The 18,026-nt window shown below is 55.7% G+C and overlaps 1 protein-coding gene across 12 annotated transcripts in view; it reads right to left on the reverse strand.

The window, feature by feature from the left end:
- Window positions 1-313: 313 nt before the first annotated feature.
- The window catches only part of GTF2I (general transcription factor IIi), a 109,295-nt gene continuing 91,582 nt past the window's right edge, over window positions 314-18,026 (reverse strand). For 7 of the 12 annotated variants that reach the window (XM_075564836.1, XM_075564837.1, XM_075564844.1 and 4 more), the window contains 18 exons: window positions 17,792-17,850; window positions 17,313-17,357; window positions 13,597-13,668; window positions 12,595-12,778; window positions 11,896-11,954; window positions 11,365-11,439; window positions 7,970-8,071; window positions 7,447-7,512; window positions 6,966-7,149; window positions 6,176-6,234; window positions 5,735-5,815; window positions 5,325-5,408; window positions 4,768-4,951; window positions 3,777-3,805; window positions 2,228-2,269; window positions 1,497-1,535; window positions 948-1,021; window positions 314-487 (listed from right to left, as the gene is read on the reverse strand). In XM_075564836.1, the coding sequence (XP_075420951.1) occupies window positions 963-1,021; window positions 1,497-1,535; window positions 2,228-2,269; window positions 3,777-3,805; window positions 4,768-4,951; window positions 5,325-5,408; window positions 5,735-5,815; window positions 6,176-6,234; window positions 6,966-7,149; window positions 7,447-7,512; window positions 7,970-8,071; window positions 11,365-11,439; window positions 11,896-11,954; window positions 12,595-12,778; window positions 13,597-13,668; window positions 17,313-17,357; window positions 17,792-17,850 (1,423 nt within the window). In that variant the 3' untranslated portion in view covers window positions 314-487; window positions 948-962. The remainder of the gene's footprint in view (window positions 488-947; window positions 1,022-1,496; window positions 1,536-2,227; window positions 2,270-3,776; window positions 3,806-4,767; window positions 4,952-5,324; window positions 5,409-5,734; window positions 5,816-6,175; window positions 6,235-6,965; window positions 7,150-7,446; window positions 7,513-7,969; window positions 8,072-11,364; window positions 11,440-11,895; window positions 11,955-12,594; window positions 12,779-13,596; window positions 13,669-17,312; window positions 17,358-17,791; window positions 17,851-18,026) is intronic. The other 5 variants (XM_075564846.1, XM_075564842.1, XM_075564843.1 and 2 more) reach the window with 1 other exon arrangement.

Below are 18,026 nucleotides of genomic sequence, written 5' to 3' on the forward strand. Positions count from 1 at the left end.
CGGTCAGTAAGGAGAGCCGTGAACAAAGGATCATTTAAATGATTTCCCCCGTCCCAGACAGAAAAACAAAACCAACCCCAAACTAAAGCGCTGAACCCTAACAGGTGGCTTGTTCCGGCCGGCCGGCGGGCCATGTTCCGGAGGGAGGCGAGGCTGTCCCGCGAGGGGAGGATTTGCACCGCACGGGGCCGCTGCCCTGGCCAATCCGTTTTTGTTTTTTTTAAAAAGAAAGCAATTTCGAGGCACCCTGTCCCTGCCCCGTCCCCTGTGGCTGTCAGCCCTACGTGTGACACACTCCCAGTGACCCAGCCAGCCAGATCCAGTCACGCGGCTCTTTAATCAATTCACAGAACTGCTGAAAAAGTAGACATTTCTATCTAAAAGTAGAAAAAAAGGTTCGTATAGAAGGTATTTCTGTTATACAAGTATATTACACAGCTGCGGGTGCTAACAGCTCCGGAAGTTGCTCCTCCTGGGCCAGCGGGAGCTGCAGCGGGAGAGAGGGCAACAGAAGGGGCCCAGATGAGCGCTCGGCCCAGGGCGGGGACCCTCCGCTCGGCTGGCTTCACTGGCACTCCGCCAAGTCCACTGCGGACGTCCACCTTGGCAGACTCTACCCTCCCCCCACCTGCCCACCCCGAGCCGAGCTTGTGTTCCCGCGGGGTAGGGGGGTGGTGGTGCAGGGGGTAATTTGTCCACCACAGAGCGCCTGGGAGACGGTGAGCATGCACGGGACCAAGGTCTGCCCGGCCCCAGCCTAGAGCGACCCTCTGATGAGCAGACCTGGGGCCGGGCCCCAAGGCCGCCGAGGAGAAGGTTTACCCGGACAGGAAGGAGACCCACTCCCCCCGAGGGTGAGCACTCATCCCGGGGCCCACGCCCTACGGGCTGGGGAGGCCCACTCTGGGCCCTGAGGGAGGGGTGGGGTGGGGGCAGATGTGGATTACCCTAGGAGGTAGGGTCTACCACGTCGGGTCTGGCTCCTGCTTGATCTGAGAGCTCCCATCCGTGTCCTTTATTTCTACAGGGAGGGCAGAAGGGGCAGATTAATGACGTCAGGGGCACCCAGCCCCTGCCCGGCCGTGACTCCTTTCGCGGCAGGAGCTCGACACCCGTCCCACTGAGCAGAAGGCTGAGGACAGCGCTTCTGGGAGAGGAGACTATTTCTCCAGCACCTGCCTTGTCAGAGGACCTGTCTGTCTGCACTTCAAGCACACTAAGCTGTTCTGCAGTGTGACCACCAGTCACGGAGGACACAGGTGTCAAAGCGCCTGGGTGGTCAAGGCTGAACACAGTGTCCCCAGCAGGGGCAGCAGAAAATCTGTGCTTTCCCATGAACTCTCCCAAGCCCTGTGGTGTCAACCACAGGGTCCCCCTTCCCGCAGGCACAAGAGAACCACCCAGCTCCAGGTTGACCAGGGAGAAGACTATCGCCCCTTGTGCTGGTGAAAGCTCTACAGAGGCCCAGACTCAGACAGACAGCAGTCTTCCCTTACCTTCTGTGGGGACCTCCATCTGGCTGGGCTCAGCTGATTCTGCAGAGAAACACACGGGGAGTTACAGGTGTTCGAGAGGCGCAGGGGGGACGAGAGCAGACCCTTCTCCCGATGGCAGAGACGGAGTCCCAGAGGAGGGCGAGCTAATAGCCCGGCAGCTCCTTGGGATTAGATAGCGCCAGGATGCCGACCGACCAGTGCACTTTGTGGAGTTGGGTCCCACAGTAGCCCAGCTCTGCCAGGAAGCAGGAGGTGCCCTCCTTGTTGCCTGCGGCTTGCTCCCCTGTGGGGTCCCCTTTAACAACGTCCCTCACCACTTTGCCTGGCTGAGAGGAGGAGTCAGAGCTGGGGGCTCAGCGGGCCAGCTGTGGAAACGTCAGCATCTGCTGCGAAGCCCGTGCACGATCGGACTAGGTCACTTGGGTGCACAGTGGCCTAAGGACCCCGCCGGGATGCCGACCCATCCTCCTCATTCTCCCGAATCAGCCCCGGGTGCTTGCTATCACACCAGACTCCCGACTGTGGACTCAAAGGGGGTGTGGTCTGCACCCTGAGTTTCCCAGGCAGGACCCAGGGCTGAGGTCAGCCAGGCTTCCAGAAGCAAAGGCTGAGCATGTGGGCACCACCGTCCCTGACCCTCCTGAGCGCTGCCCACACATGAACTCATGAGGACACAAACGGACCCGTGGCCACAGAGCTGTTTCTGCCACCGCCCCATTCGCTCCATTTACCTTGGATCACGGGGCCTTCTGACTCATTCTGATCAACCAGCTCTGCAAAGAAAGCGGGCCAGTGGAAATGAAGACCACTCAGTAACGTGGTGTTATCCCGACCCCCCCCCACCCCCCGAGAAGCACACTTGATACAAACTCCCCAATCTCGCGGCCCAGCCGGACTGAGCATGGCCTCCTTCCTGATGATCCGGTCAGCACGACCACAGATACACGCCCCCCCCCGCCCCCCCCCGGTTGCCTTCCCAAGACTGACCCTCGGAGGCAGGCAGCCTGTAATAGAGCATCTTTTGGGGATGAAAACTTTCCTTACATGGAAGACATGAACTGAGATACAGTTTTTAAACCGAAAAATAAAAATGAATTTAAAAATCAGCATGGGGCTCCTTTCACTACCTGTACGACCCCAGCGTGCTTAAACCAAGTGCCAGGGGAATGAGGCTGGCTTGGTGCAGCTAGCCGGTCCCTTCAGGCTGAGCTAGGGGGGACCCTGCAGTGACAGTACTGTGTGGTGAAGTGGACCTCAAAACTCTGAGGCAGGGAGGCAGAACCACACCCGAGACACTCCACAGCAAGGGGCTGACAAGTGTGTCCGGCTCGGTGGCTGCTGGCTGGGGCACAGAGCAATGAGCGGGACACGAGCTCCGGGACTGAGAGGAATTCCAAAGATGAGAATGAAGCCGTGGAGGAAAAAGACAAAACAGAAATGGATGGAGATGCTACGGGTACAGAGAAGGGTGACCCAAAACACAGGTTCTCAAACTTATCTGGCCAACGGCTCCTTTCTAAGAAAAGGGAAAAAAAGTTGCCCCGCCCTCTGGCGGTGAACTGTGCACTGCAGGTCCGTAGTGCAGGCAGCGCCGGGACCTTCCGCTGCCCCCCAGCGGGTGCAGGGCCGGCTTTGGGAAACACTGCTTTATCAGACGACCGTGATCGAGCCTGCTCATATACTCGCTAACAGAATGGGGGTCCTTGGGGAGACAGGGCAGTGACACAGAGGCCCTCAGCACCCCTCACGATCCTGGGGGGTGCCGGATACTGCGGGCAAACGCCAGCCCCCTCCACGACAGCTTGGCAGTCACGCAGGATGAAGAAAAGTGGGCACAGTGGCAACAGCCGTGCCACCTACAGAGGGCAGTCAGTGAGGTCGGGGCACGGGGTCGGGGCACAGCAGGCAGAGGACAGTCAGTGGGCACAGCAGGCAGAGGGCAGTCAGTGGGCACAGTACGGCAGGCAGAGGGCAGTCAGTGGGCACGGCAGGCAGAGGGCAGTCAGTGGGCTCGCGGGACGGCAGGCATCACTGTCCAGTCAGGCGGGTGGAGCAGCAGCAGGAGCTGCGGCCGTCACCATGTACAGTGCAGTCAACAGAGGTGCTGACGTGAAGGAGCTTGCCTGAGGTCACTTCCGGGAAGTGCCTGGTGCTGTTGCCACCACAGTGACCACGCAGCCACTGCTTTGGTCCAGTAAGTAACCTGCTGCGTATCCTGGGACCCGCACCAAGCAAGCAGACACACAGACAAAGGACAAGCATGTCTCCTCACATACTCACGGTTATTGATCACCAGTCCTGGAAACGGCCTGAAAAGAGAGACACATTGGTGAGGTTTACGGCGACGCTCTTCTCATCTTATGAAGGACAAACACGTGCTAAGGACCGTGGAGACACTGCTAGAGAGGGCTACTTTCCCGAGGTAGGGGAAACGTGCCCGTGCAGGAGGGACTCTGGGAAGGGTGGCAGGGTCAGTGATACAAGACGGGGTTTCGAGGGGAGGGGAGGATGTTCCCCCGAGAGGCAGTGAGCAAGCTGAGTGGACTGAATAGCAGGAAGCTTTCTGGGGGTGCGGGGTGGGGGGTGGAAGCCAAGAAGAGTGATGACCACTGGGGATTTGTGTTAGAACCAAACCCCAACTCACTGCCACGGAGGCAATGCTGACCCACAGCGACCCCGTGAGTTTCTGAGACTACAAGTGTTTATTTACGGGAGTACAAAGCCCAGTCTTTCTCCCTCGGAGCTGCTGGTGGTTTTGAACTGCCGACCATGAGGATGGCAACCCAACTACACCGCCCAGGCTCAGGGATCTGTGTTAAGTGGATGGAAAGAAGAGCGCTGGATGGCTATGAGATGTGGAAAATCCCCATGAACTTCGGGAAGCCCCCCTCAGAGGGAACTGCCACTGGAGGGCTGCTCAGCAGGGGCGGCTATCGTACCCGTGTCACAGAGCCGTGGCTAGCAAACGGCCCATTTGGAATCCACCTGCCTGACCTCAAGCCCACGCTCAGAGGCCTACAAAGGGCCAATGCAAACACGTTAGGGTGCAGGCCCCTCTGTCCCTGTCACAACAGACCACAGCGAGCGAGCGTGACTGCGTCCCCACAGCACTATGACAACAGGCGGCGGTAGGGCCAGGCCGGTTCACAATCCCTGCCTTCAAAACCAGGGGGGCAGGTGGGGGTGACGCTGAATAACTACCCTCATTGTCTAGTGACTGGGGTGAGGGCCCCCCCTTTCACTCACCACCAACGTGGAAGCTCTCACTCACCGAATGACTGTGAACTTGATAAACTCAGCCGAATCTAAGATCCTCCTCATGGAGCTGATTTCCAGGTAGCTGGGGGCTTTGAAGGACACCCCGGGGGGCATGCCGTCCACCACCACGCAGCCGGGGTTGATGGTGATCTTCCTGTAGGGAACCTTCACCGGGAATCCCATGCCTATGGCTTCGCCTGGGGCGAGACAGACAGACAGACAGACGACAGCGGCAGATGAATGGCCGCAGGAGGGGGTGTCTCAGAGGAAGCACTCCTTCTCATCTGACCGCCCACATGGTCAAGGGCCTCACATAAACAGGAACCTGAACTGTCCTGAGGGGACACTGACCAACAGTAATGGAACACTGGGCACCTTCACGTGGGGGGAGAGGTAGAAAGTTAGCCCTGCTCCTCCCGCCTCACCCCCGCCCCCAGCCACAGTTTCACATTAAGACGTCTTTTTCCATCCAGAGAGTGGAAATACTTAGGCGTCATCTATAACAAGACCTCACAGAGACAAAAATCGCCTAATGGGCTTCAAAGGGCACCTTGCAAAAGCCGAACTCACCAAATTTCCGACTGAAGAGGTCGTTGACTTGTTCCCGGAGCTGCCGAGCCTTTTCCACCTTGGACAGTCTCTCGTTATCGTCATCTTGGGGGGGCGGGGGGTGGGGGGGACAGGGCGCGCTCGGTGAGCACGTAACGCCCGCTGCTCCCCGTGAGCCTGAGCGGCAGGCTGTGTCGGCCTGGGAGCCGCACAGTGCAGTGCAGAAGACGTTTCTGGGCTGATCTAGGTGAAGCTGGAAACTCAAAGTGCCGCCCCTTATTCTCGCCATGGAGTCCTTCCCGTGGACTCCGTCAGCAGGCAGAGCCTGGGCACCCCCTCTGCACAGGTCAGGCAGGAGTGTGGATGTGTGGGACGTGGGAAGTAGTGGGCGCAAAGATGAGAGAGCGGTGCTGGGGGCAGAGGCAGCGTACCTGGAATTGTCACCTGGATGATGTTCAGATCCTCCACGCCGGAGGCAGTCGTGTTAACATTGGGCGATGAGTTTATTTTCCCTTGAGATAGCAGAAACACGGAGATTAGGATCAATCAGGAGAAACCAGGGTCTCAAAAAGCAGGGAAGAGAAGCCTGCTGTGTTTGGTTGTGCCTCGTCACCACAATCACACAAGCCAAGCCAAGCCAGCGCAGGGAGTGACTACACACACACTCGACTGGGACGAGCGCCTGTCACCGGGGCCCGCATCTCGGGGCATGGCGTGAGCCAGTGTTACACGCACACCCGTGGGATTTGCTGTGTGGGCTCAGTTTCGATGAACTCTTTCTTTAAAAAAGCCCTGTTGGAGGAGGGAGTGCTCTCTCGTGGCGCGAGAGACCTGGTGCCCCCCCCTCCCGAGCGCTGCACGGGGACACTCACGTGGGGGGCTCTTAGAGGAGGCAGTACTCTCCTTGATGGCGGTCTCAAACATCTCTGGTCTGCAGATGAGAGAAAAATACCCACGTGTGCTACAGCCAAACTTACTTTAAAAAGGAAAAAGCACATTTCCAAAATCCAGCATGATTGAGAAACAAATCACTTTCTGTAGGTATAGATTCAACTCACAGTCGTGGAAGAACGGAAAGAGCAAGCAACTTGGGGAAGCAAGAGCGAAACGCAACACCCAAACCCAGATTACAATTCCAGCTTCCGCGTCCATCCCTATCCCTCTCTTTTAGCCAAGCGCCTCCCCCCACCCCAATGCCAAGGCCAAAGGCACCAGCTTCTCCTGCTCTAAACAGAAAATCAGTCGGGTGCAGACTGGGATGGAGTGTGGGTCGTGGCTGGCTATGGCATGGGAGGGCAAAAGCCTGTCTCTGAGGAAGGAGGGCTCTCACGCAAAGGGGTCAGCCAGCCCCGCCAAGGGGGTCTGACCACCTCCCAGGAGGCTAACGCAACCTCAAGCTCCTTTCTGGAGGCTTCTGCGCAGCGATGCACAGAATAGATGTTTCCTTCCCAACCGTGCGAGCATGTGAACTGTTGGTTTGGCTCATGGGCCGCCAAGGAGATGCGGGGCAGAGAACTGACAGTGTCTTGCCGTAGCTGAGCAGGCTGAGTGGTGGAAAGACACTGAGGGGCGGGGAGACAGAGCCCCCTCAAGCGAAGCCCCTCCTGGCTGGCCTGGGCCTTGCTTCCCTTCTTTCACCTCGGGGTCACCACACTCCCTTACTTCTTGATGATGAACTTAATCTTGGCTTTGTTTCGAAGGATCTTCTCCAGCCTTGGAATGCCAAAAGTCGACGGTCGTCGGAAGGGCACACCCTCCGGCAGGCCTTCCACGTAAAAGTCTTCAGGGAAAGACTCAAATAGAGCGAACGGCACTTTCACCGCCTGTTTAAGGCCAAGTGCTTCACCTGCAAAACACAGGAGGAAACATGGCTTTTTCTACACGTCCAGCTCAGGGAGGGCCTCCGGCACCGCGTCTTAGATGGGGCTGCTTTGGGCAGCAACGTCACGGTAATTTCAGAGATCGAGAGTCAAGCCCCAGGTGACTCCAAATACAAGTTTCTTCAAGGGGGAAGCCCTGAGAGCCAGGGCCGCGAAACCCTTCTAGTCCTGCGATCCTGACCGAGACCTCACACCGTCCCGCTTCCTCCCGGTGGACGGCGGCGCGCTCAGAGTCATTTAGGCCTCGGTCGGCGTGAACTCACCGCATTTCTCATTGAAAAGATTCTCCACCTTCTGCTTCAGGTCGGTGATTTTGGCGTTCCAGGCCTCTGCAAGGGGAGAGAACGGGCGCTGTAGCGCTGGCCGGGACACAGCCGGCAGGCACCTTCCAGCCCGGACGCAGCGCTGTCTTAAGCAGCAACGACTGAAACAGGCGAGAGCTCGGACCAGTGTCAGGTGTAACAACTACACCCACCTGCGTAAATCATGACACGTTTGCCACACGCCAGAGAAACGATAAAATGAACTTTCAAAAGAAGAGAAAAAGGAGCACAACCCCCCCCCCCCACACACACACACACGAGAAACGGAGAGTTAGTATTGGGCCGGGGTCACCAAGCTGGATAGGTAGTGGCATGGGATTTAAAGCCAGGCTGTTTTGGCTCTGCCGTCTGTGCCGACTTACACAATCTTCCGACATTAAAAAAAAAATTTCCCGGGGCAAAAGGAAGGCTTCTTGCCAAAACCCTCTGAGTTAAAGGAACAGGAGCAAAGACAGGTAGTTACCAAAGGAAAACTCTCTTCCGCGGGGCTTGAAGGGAACGTTGGAGCCGTTTGTCTGCGTCGGGGCTCGAACAGCCGAGGTCTGAGGACTGTTGCTATTCGGGCCTGAAGGAGAGGGACAAAGCAAGCATCGGCTGAGGGGCGCCGAGGCAGGCTCCCCGGGATGGGTGGGCCGACGACTGAAGTCGGGGTCACAAGGAGGCCACAGGGAGGATGGGAAGGCTGGGGGCTGCCTGCCCAACACTCTGACACCCTCCCAGAGAAACAGCTTGCCGGCTAAGCAGAGGTCTGAGCGGCTCCTGGGGCCTGTGGTCACCTGGGCAGTGCCACCTGGAGTGGGAAGTCCCCACCCACTGAGCTCTCCTTGGGACTCCCTCACCAGCTGACCGGATCTTCTTTGAGTTCTTCTGCCTTCTTCCAGGTCTTGATGCCGAAACACTAAGTTTCCCACTTTCATCCACTGCAAGCTGAAGATTAGTTAAAAAAAATTTAGAAAGCCAAGCTGAGGGGGCAACCGCCAATGTCCTGAGGATGTTGCTGTCAGGTGCTGCGGAGTCGGCTCCGACCACACTCACAGCGGTCCCGTGCTCAACCGAACAAAACACTGCCGGGACCTGCACCGCCCACCCCACAACGGTTCCTGGGTGTGGGCCCGTGGTGGCAGGCACCGTGTCGATCCATCTTGTCCAGGACCTTCCTCTTGTTCATGGCTACTTGACCATGAAAAAGCATGCTGTCCTTCTCCAGGGACTGGTGTCTCCTGACAACATGTCCAAAGCAGGAAGGTGAGATTCACTCTCCACCTTTGTGATTTGTTCTCTGGTACCCACTCCTGGTACCACTGTGTCTCACCAACCGTGCCTCTCGGGAGCACTCTGGCCGCATTTCTTTCAATACAGATCTGTCTGTTCTTTTCGCAATCCGTGCACCCCCGATACTGGACCCCCAGCACCACCATTCAAGCACATCCATTCTTCCTAGGTTTCCTGGATTCCGTGTACAGCTTTCAATGTATGTGAGGTGACAGAAAGCACCACGGTGTGGGCAGCGAGCGCCTGCACCCTCCAGAGGGGCACTTTAGCTCGGCACCCCTTCAGGTCTGGTGCAGTCGGTTCGCCCAGTGCAGCACATCCTTCTGTCTCCATCGCTGCTTCCATGGGCACTGATTGTGGATCCTAGCAAGATGAAATCCTGGACAACTTCAATTCCACCCCCACCCCCATTTATCATGATGGTAGCGACTGGTCTAGTCGGGAGGATTTTGGTCATCTTTACATTAGGTTCTAATTCATGCTGAAGGCTGCAGTTCTTGGTCTTCGTCAGCAAGTGCTTCAAAGCCCCACTTACTTTGAGCCAGCATGGCTGTGTCATGTACACCTCGCAGGTTGTTAGAAGCCCCTCTCCAATCCTGGTGCCTCAGTCCTCTTCAGAGAACTCAGCTTCTCTGATGATTTGCTCAGCACACAGACTGAGTAAGCACGGTGAGAGGTTCCAGCCCAGTGCACACCTTTCCTGATTCCAAATCTGTCCCGAGGATCCTCCCATGCACTGTCCTCACTTCTGCCGGAGAGACAGGGAGACTGAGAACAGTGGGGTCATGAGTGGTGGAGGAGGGTGGTAAAATGCACCCCCAACCGTTACAAAGTCTTTGGGACGGATCTGTATGAAAGAACATCCCAGAGATCTGTCAGCCAATGGCCACACACAGGCTGGCTCGGGCTGCAGGGCCTGATGGGCCTGCGAGAGGAACCAGAAACCTACCTGTTGGTCCCTAGACTCCGTTAAGATTCCATATTCTAGACTTGAATTATTTCCATCGCCTGAACAAACCCCCTGGCAGCGCTTGGCCAGGGCAGTGAAGAAGTCCGTGTCTGGATCAGCAGAGTGTCTGCCAAGAAGAGCCACACGGGGAGCCCGGTGCATGCCATCACCAAAGCTTCTGACACCGGCTGCACGGCACCCGATGCAGCTCTCTGGCACGCACTCCAGGGGGGCTGGGTCGCGCTGGGCGCTGGGCTGCACACGGGAGGCAGTGTGAACCTGCCGTCACCCGAGGCGATGTGCTCTCAGGACGATTTCCAGTCGCTGGGCTGGGTTCAGACTGAACACACTACCATGCGTTTCCCCTCTGACACGTTTTAAAGTTGTTCCGGTTATTTGGTTTTCTATTGGGTTGAGGTTTCCTCTGTTTTGTTGTTGTTGTTGGTGTTTTGTGTTTTGTTGTTGTTGGTGTTTTGTGTTTTGTTGTTATTGGTGTTTTGTGTGTGACTTTCTTCACAAGACATCCAGGGTAGGTTAGCCTAGTGGAGGCAGTCACTAGACCCGTCGCTTCCTGAGGTAAGGCAGGGCAGGTTTGGGAGTGATGGGGAGCTATAATAACGACGGGCACAAGAAGGAAGAAGGCCAACGTGCTGAGACGGCTTGGGGTGCTAATTCCACAGCTCTTTTGAATACATTTAAGCCGGTGGATAACAGATTTGCAGCCTCAGAAAAACTCTGTATGGGGTTGCTATGTGTGAAGTACAGGGCTTCACGACACCCTCAGAACCCACTGCTCCGAGCTGATGCCGACCCACAGCAGCAGTTGAGACGCAGTCAAAGCGGCCTCTGTGGGTTTCCAAGAATGTAACCCTTAACAGGAGTGGAGAACCCCGTCTTGCTCCCACGGGGCACCTGGTGGTTTGAACCACTGACCTTGCGGTTAGCAGCCCACGGTGTTCCCCACTCCCCCCGCCCACCGCTCTGTGCTCCCAGGTGTCTGAAAACAGCAGAGGAGGCGTCCTCCTCTCGGAACGCTCCTGCCTCGGAAACCAGAGTCAGCAATGACGCAGAGGCACTTTATCTATGGAGGGAGGGGTGTGGGACTATCAAACGAGTAAACGGGGACCAATGAGCTAACCAGTCCTAGGAACTCTTGCCCGGGCACCAAAGGCCTGGGGCACTGAGATGGGCCCATGGGAAATCATCCTGACTGTCAAGACAGAGAAGGGAGGAAACACTCCGGGGCCCCAAAGCGGACCAGGCGCTGTTCTAATGGTGTCCAGTGAAAGCCAGAGCCCGCGATGAGCCCCAGCAGGAGGCCCCACGGCCCAGGGAGGGCGCACAGGGTGCCGTGAGCTGGTGGCTGTGGCAGTGCGGTCTAACCAGTCGGGAAAGGACAAGGGAAAGGAAAGGGAGATGGACAGAGCACTCTTCTCCAGCCAGGAGGAAAAGCACCTTCAGAGGTGCCTCTCGTCCAACCACAGACACGCTCGGCGAGCTGGCCGTGACCACAGGTCACTACGGGCGCAGCCAGGGGTGTACCAGCACACCTGCACCTTTGTTCACACGGATGAGTGGTGACGAGTGAGACTCGGGTGGAGGTGTGGCCAGCGGAAACCTGCTACAGGTGGCCTCACCTTCCACAGTGACCTCGATCTCTGGCACCTTGGAGTTGCTCCCGGGGCTCCGCGGTCTCTTGGGGGACTGCAGGGCTGCGAAGGCAAGCACAAGGTGACCTTGGCCTACTGTGGGAGGGGACGAGGAGGGTGCCTTATAAAAGCAGACTATTAAAATCCATACAGTTTGGCTCTTTTCAAAGAAACCTGAAGAATTAAACTGGTAGTGCAATCCTCCACCTGAGGCCCCAAAAGCTGTGGAAACATGAATGAAGGCGGATTGCAAACATGAACTTTACAGCGAATAATAAAACTACCCTTTAAAAAAAAAAAAAAGAAGCAAAAGACAGAGCGCCGTTCAATGAAAAGCTAAGAAAACAAACGCGCGGCCCGCCACAATGCTGCCACGTGAACAGGCAGGAGTCCCACAAGGGGTCAAGGTTGTCTGTAAGCACAAGCTACGGGCTCGGTCCCAGGAAGGGCAGTCTTTGGGACCACGATGGCGCTAATACGGGGGGTGGGGGGGTGGGAAGTGTCTACACGGTCTCTTACCTTTAGTGTTGATTTTACTAGCCATTCCGGGAGGCAAGTAGGAGATCACCAGTTCAGGTCTGGAGAGAAAACCAGGAGTGGTTAGAGCAGCCTGGGAAACGACTGCTCAGCCACCACAGCCACAGCTGTCCACCCGGGCCTTTCCACGCTCAGCCTGGCGGGCCCCACACAGGTCGGCCACGTGACGTTAGCAGGCGTAAAGGCCTCTTTCGGGAAGAGAAAGCTAGCTCAAGATGACGTTGGCTCTCGGGGCCACTAGACGCACCAAACTCAGGCTGTCGCTCCACGGCAGGAGCTGGGAACCGGGTTGCAGATGGAGATGGGTGTCTCCAGGGCGTCCCTTCAAGGCTGACGGAAGCAACCGAGCCACCCACGTGGTGAAGGGAACCAGGCGCAGGCCCAGGGGCTTTTTCCACCAAGGAGCCCGCGCCATCCTGGGAGCCTCTCACTCTGATGTCCCCAAACCGACTTGGACTACTGTCCCTCTCCAAGAACAAAAATTTACTCAGCTCCCAGCCCGCTCGCCTACCACATGTGCACTGCAGTCCCCAAGCCCCTGGACCGTTCCACCACCCTCCAGTGGACAGAATCGCCCACTGGGGGAAACACCGCCATAGCTAGGGGCCAGAGATATTGAACAGAACCATGATTGTACTTCTCGAATTTTTAGAAACGACTACATGGGCAAACAGAACTTACTTTTTAACAACAAATTTGATTTTGTTACTGCCCCGGACAATCCTTTCGAGTCGTGGAATTCCAAACCAGGTCGGGCTTCGAAAGGGAATTCCTTCCGGCAAACCTTCCACGTAGAGGAACTCGGGATTGGACTCAAACACAGGGTAGGGGACTTTCACGGCCTCGGCCAGGCCGAGAGCTTGAGCTGGAAGAGGAAGAGGAGGGAGTGTGTGGGGTCGGCTGGGCACAGACACCCTGGCCTCCCTGTGCCCGGCTCAGAGAGGCCCTTGCTCCCGACCAGTGGGCCCATGCGGCTTTCATAACACCGTGCACAACTGAAGAACAGGCTACCAGGGAAGAACAAGTGTGTGCTACATCTGAGAGCTGGCTGTGTGACTGGTCCAGACGGCCTCTGTGCTCCGGGTGGGAATGAACTAGACCCATTTCCCGAGGGCACGGTCGGGTGTGCCTGTGCCCCGCCAGGTGTGAATAACCAAGCCCAATCATCAAGGGCGAGAGCAGAGGCCGGTCAGTGGGCCGATTTCCGAATCTGGGCCACGCCACACACCCACGGCACAAAGGGAGGGACAGCCCCGGGAAGATCGGTGTCACTCCCCGCCCTTACTCCCTCTTCCATGACAGACGGACCCAGTTAACTGACAGTCTTTCTTGCCGAGCCTCCTCAGAATCATCAAGACAGCGCTCCAGGAAACGGCTGTCAACACGCCTTAAATCCAAACAAACCGTGGAACTTCCTCGCCACGCTGGGGTGGCCAAACTCCATGCGCCGCCCCACTCTCCCACTGGGGCTCTGAGACCCCGCAGCCCACAGACACTGCATCCCATGGATTTGAACCTTGGGTAGCTGGAGTTTCAGTGGCAAAGGCGAGAATAAGACTCCACCCCCTGAGACCTACCTGCTGTGAGAGCCTGAGTTTGTTTCTAGAATCTGTCTAGGACACTGCATGGCCCTTCTGTTATGTTTGAAAAATTAAGACACAACCGCCGTGTGTCTAAACTCACCGAATTTCAGATTAAAGATCTCCTCCACTTGCTTCCGGAGCTTGGTGATTCGGACATTCCAATCTTCTTTGACTGAAACGCAAAAGCAAGACGACGACCAACAGTGAATACACTGCCTGGTAGCGGCGGCGTCTTCCCGGGGCGGCGTGGGGCTCAGACCAACAAGGAGGCATTTCCAGAAGTGTTCTTAGTGGAAATGAAATTTTAAAAAGGGTGGGGAGGGGCGGGGTTGCTAATGTGAATAACTGCTGGGGACAGGAGTCAACTGTAAGTCACAGGCGAACCCTGCACAAAAGGAGTGGTCTCCCACCTGCGACCTGTGAGAGCACACAGAAGGGCCACATGGTAAGGGACGACATCCAGGGCGCAGCCCAGCACCGATGAAAACACACAACGATCCTCTCGTTCTCTAAGGTTTCCTCCCCTTCTAGTACAGTCTTTGTTTTACCTGGTTCATCTCGCTAGACCTGCGTATGTCCATTTGTACAATTAAGAGCGTTTGATGCATGAAAGCCAAGATAGATAAGCCTTCAGAAAGAGTAACGGGAGCAATGATCCCTGAGTATATAGGAAGAGAGGGGTGGGGAGGGGAGCTGAGAGCAACGATGACTGTATGAGCCCACTCGAGGGGAACGAATCACAGAACTGCAGGTGAACGGACACACTGTGTGGTGTAGACACGGCAAATGATGATGCATAATAATAATAAGGGCTTCTGGGGGGCAGGGTCGGGGAGGGAGGGGAGAAAGGGAAGCTGACATCAGAGAAGCTGACATTCATTCAAGAAGAATGAAAATGTTTTGAAACTGACGGTGATAGCCAGTGTACACTTAAGCTCTCTGAGAGCGCCCAATAAAATGATTAACAATAAAGAAATCAATGAGACCGTGAGATGCGAGAACTGTGCACAGCTCTGAATTACTTGAAAGAAGAAAAAAAAAAGAGTTGGCTTCAAAGCTCCTTAGAGGAAAGCAAGGGTGGGATGGGGGACTCGTGGGGGAGCTGAGAGCACCCAGTGCCTCCTTCCTGTGCAGGGCCGACAGGAGTACCTTCCCTGGTGTCTGCTTTCCACAAAGGCATCTCATGCTGTGTCTAACGGACAGGGCCCTAAACTACACACAGAGCACAACCACTGTCAGCCAAGCAAGCTCTACCTGCAGAAATAAACGGGGCGCACGTTAGAAAGACGGGGCATGACTCGGCCCACGCCCACAGGTTGGCTCCCGGGCTCCGTGTACAAGGCAACCATTCAAACGGAAAACGACACGCACAGAAGACAGCAGTCTGCCCCGTGCCACTGCCACTGCCTGGACAGGTGTGCCGGGCGCGGAGGATGGAGGGAGGCTGCGGAGGACCGGGGGAAGTGCTGGGTAAGGAAAGAGGCTGAGGGGAAACATGCAGAGGCGGGCGTGGGAGTTCGGCCAGAGGCAACGAACTGCCGGGGAAGCTCTGAGATGTTTACACATTGCGGACTGATCCCAAGTTTACGCGTTTCCTGTGCCATCTGATACGGACGGATCACGAGATAGCTCGTCATTTCTACACGCTGTCTTCAGATGCCATCTGCCTGGGTATATTTTATATATTTAGGTGTTTACATCAGTAGTGAATGTATCAAACTTGATGGTCTTCATGTTCTCTTTGTTTATTTAGCATTTTAGTGCATTTTGTTTGAATCAAATAGTTACTATTTGTTTGAATTGTTTTGCAAGTTGTGCATTTACCATGATCAAACCTCAGTGAAAGGTAAAACATCACCTAAATCGTTCAGGTGGTCAGTCTCCCGTTACACAAAAATACATGAAGAGATTCTTAGCCCGAATTCTTCTAAATTTTCAAAGTCATATGGATCATGTTGATTATTTTTACATGATAGTTCATAAAATAATGTTCCCCATACATTGCAAAATATTGTTTCATAATGTGAGATGTTTTATATTCAAAAACTAAAAGTTATAAATAAATATGATAAAAAGTTGATAAGATGTAAACCCATTTATGGTTTAATGAAAAAAAAAAACAACAACAAAAAAACCTAACAGCCGAAAAAATACCCAGCCACTTGGGCAAGTTGGTAAAAAAAAAAAAATCGGTCTTTCGCAGCAGATATTAAGGGCTCAAGTAGAAGGCAAATGTATGGAGAATGATGATGGCAACAAATGTACATATGTTCTTGACACAATGGATGTATGTGTGGATTGTGACAGAATTGTACGAGCCCCCAATAAAATGATTTTTAAAAAATCGGTCTTTAATGCGTTCAGATGGTTGGCTTCAGAAAATCCTATCTTTTGTTTTTAAACTTTAAAACGTGCACACACAAAACCCGACGAGCCTCTCCAGACTGAGTGAGCAGTGGGAGCTGAGCTGTCCTTTCCCCTGGGATTCAGGGGCTCGGCCTGACAACCAGAAGCACCGCTCCTGTATCCCGTAGTTCTCCGATCTACACAGCAGAGAGGGCTTTGCCACGCTCCCTGCTCGCCCCTGCAGGGTCTGGTTGGTGCACCATTTACTAGGCTGCGGGCCAGGCACACCCACAGCAGACACCTGCTACTCCCCCAAATCTCAAAGTTTGGTCTCCTGGCAGCCACGGCTTCTGTTCTGCTGGAAGAAGGAACAGCAACCTTGAACTCTCTCAAGGTCATGTGTGAAGGTTAGAAGGCTGCACACGGAGAGGGGCTGGGTGAGAGTGGGGCTTTACAGCTGCTCGGAGGCACCGGCTCCTGAAGATGGTCCGCACCGACCCTTCAAGCCTGCGTGCTCCTTCAAGGGCACCTGGCTCACTCCCGCAGGGTGTGGTCACTACAAGAACAGCCCCAGAACGCAGCAGTTTCCTCCAACGCAACCTGGAATCTGACATGCCCCTGAGAGAGGAGGCCCCAGTGGAGCCAGCCGTCACTGCACAGGCTCCTCCGCAGCTCAGCTCTCCCTCCAAGGCAGTTCCTCTTGGGGAGCTGACCTCAAGGAGTCCAAGCAGAAAGAAAATGCGTTGCACCTGACTGTGGTTGATGCGATGGAGCCATGGGATGAGACCACATCAAAGCTCCATTTCGTCCGGAGCTTTGTCTGGAAGACATAGCTGCACCACTGGCCCTTTGCTGGAGGCTGCCTTGGGCTCAGTGGGCACTCCTCATAATCTGCCGCACGAGCTCCCCCTGGCACCGTATCCCGTCTGCATCCACCCAGGGCTGCCGGGTCAGGATGGGAGGGTAGACCTGGAGCCCCCCTCCCCCTGCACCTGGTCTGCCTGGGTCTTCACTCGTTCAAGAGCGACCTACAGGAATCCAGGAACAATCCAAATACTCAGTGGCTGCTCCCAGCAACCCCCCCCCGCCCCCTGCAGAGTCAAGGGCAGGGCCATCTGTTGGGGACAGAGGCTCCTGTGGCTTTTTAGAAGATCGGCCAATCACTCACTGGCTCTGCCGCCGGCAAACGGCTGACAAGGAAGACAACAAAGCACCACACAGGCACGCCGATGGCTACGGCAAAGCGAGTGAAGCCACCCAACCACCGAGTGCAGCACTTGCTCCGGGTGGGCATGTCGGTCCATTTCAGAACCCACAGCACAGGAACAAAGGTTCTGGTCAAACATGCAAGGTCTCCCGTGGCAGTTAGCGCCACCTCAACCCTGGAAACGTGGCGCGTTTAAATGGAGGTGGGCACCAAGCTCAAGGTGGCCCCCGGATTGTAGAACAAAGATGGAAAAAGGATCTCACCAGTGCCTTCCGTAACCGATGATCGGGTGAGATGCTCGCGCTCACCTATTGGGGTAAACCAGGCCTTGGCTTAAAACCGGAATGCCACGCGTGGCTCACTCCGTGGGCAGATGCTTCCGGTTTAGATAACAGCTGCCGTTTCAAACACAGCCTGTCTGGCCGCACTGACCTTCCCCATTGGGAATGGGGGAAGGGCCAGCTGGGAACAGCGGTGCTCAACCTGTGGGTCGTGACCCCTTTGGGGGTCCAACGACCCTTTCCCAGGGGTTGCCTGATTCATCACAGTAGCAAGATGACGGTGATGAAGTAGCCACAAAAATAATGTTCTGGCTGTGGGGTCACCACCACATGCGGAGCTGTACGAAGGGTCGGGGCGTGGGGAAGGCGGAGAACCGCTGGCGTGGAGGGAAAGGAGGAAGTCCCGCAGCTTCAACAGAGGGAGCAACGCTGAAACCCCCGGGGGGAGCTCGCCCTCTTACCTGGCGTGTTCGTCCTTGGCTGAGTGACCTCAGTGGTGCTGTGGGTCAGCAGCTCTGGTCTGGAAGAGGGGGGCGGGGGTTAGTGACACTCTGCTTGGGAACAAACACGGGCCGGGTCCCCACAGACCTGGGTTTGGCTAACTAGTCACACACTGGCCTATTCTGTTTTCTTTTGTGAGGGAAAGAATTGTTGTGGTGACTGTTATTTACTTTGGGGTGGGGGAACCCCAAGATG

Source organism: Tenrec ecaudatus, chromosome 12, assembly GCF_050624435.1.
Source record: "Tenrec ecaudatus isolate mTenEca1 chromosome 12, mTenEca1.hap1, whole genome shotgun sequence".
Classification (NCBI taxonomy): domain Eukaryota; kingdom Metazoa; phylum Chordata; class Mammalia; order Afrosoricida; family Tenrecidae; genus Tenrec; species Tenrec ecaudatus.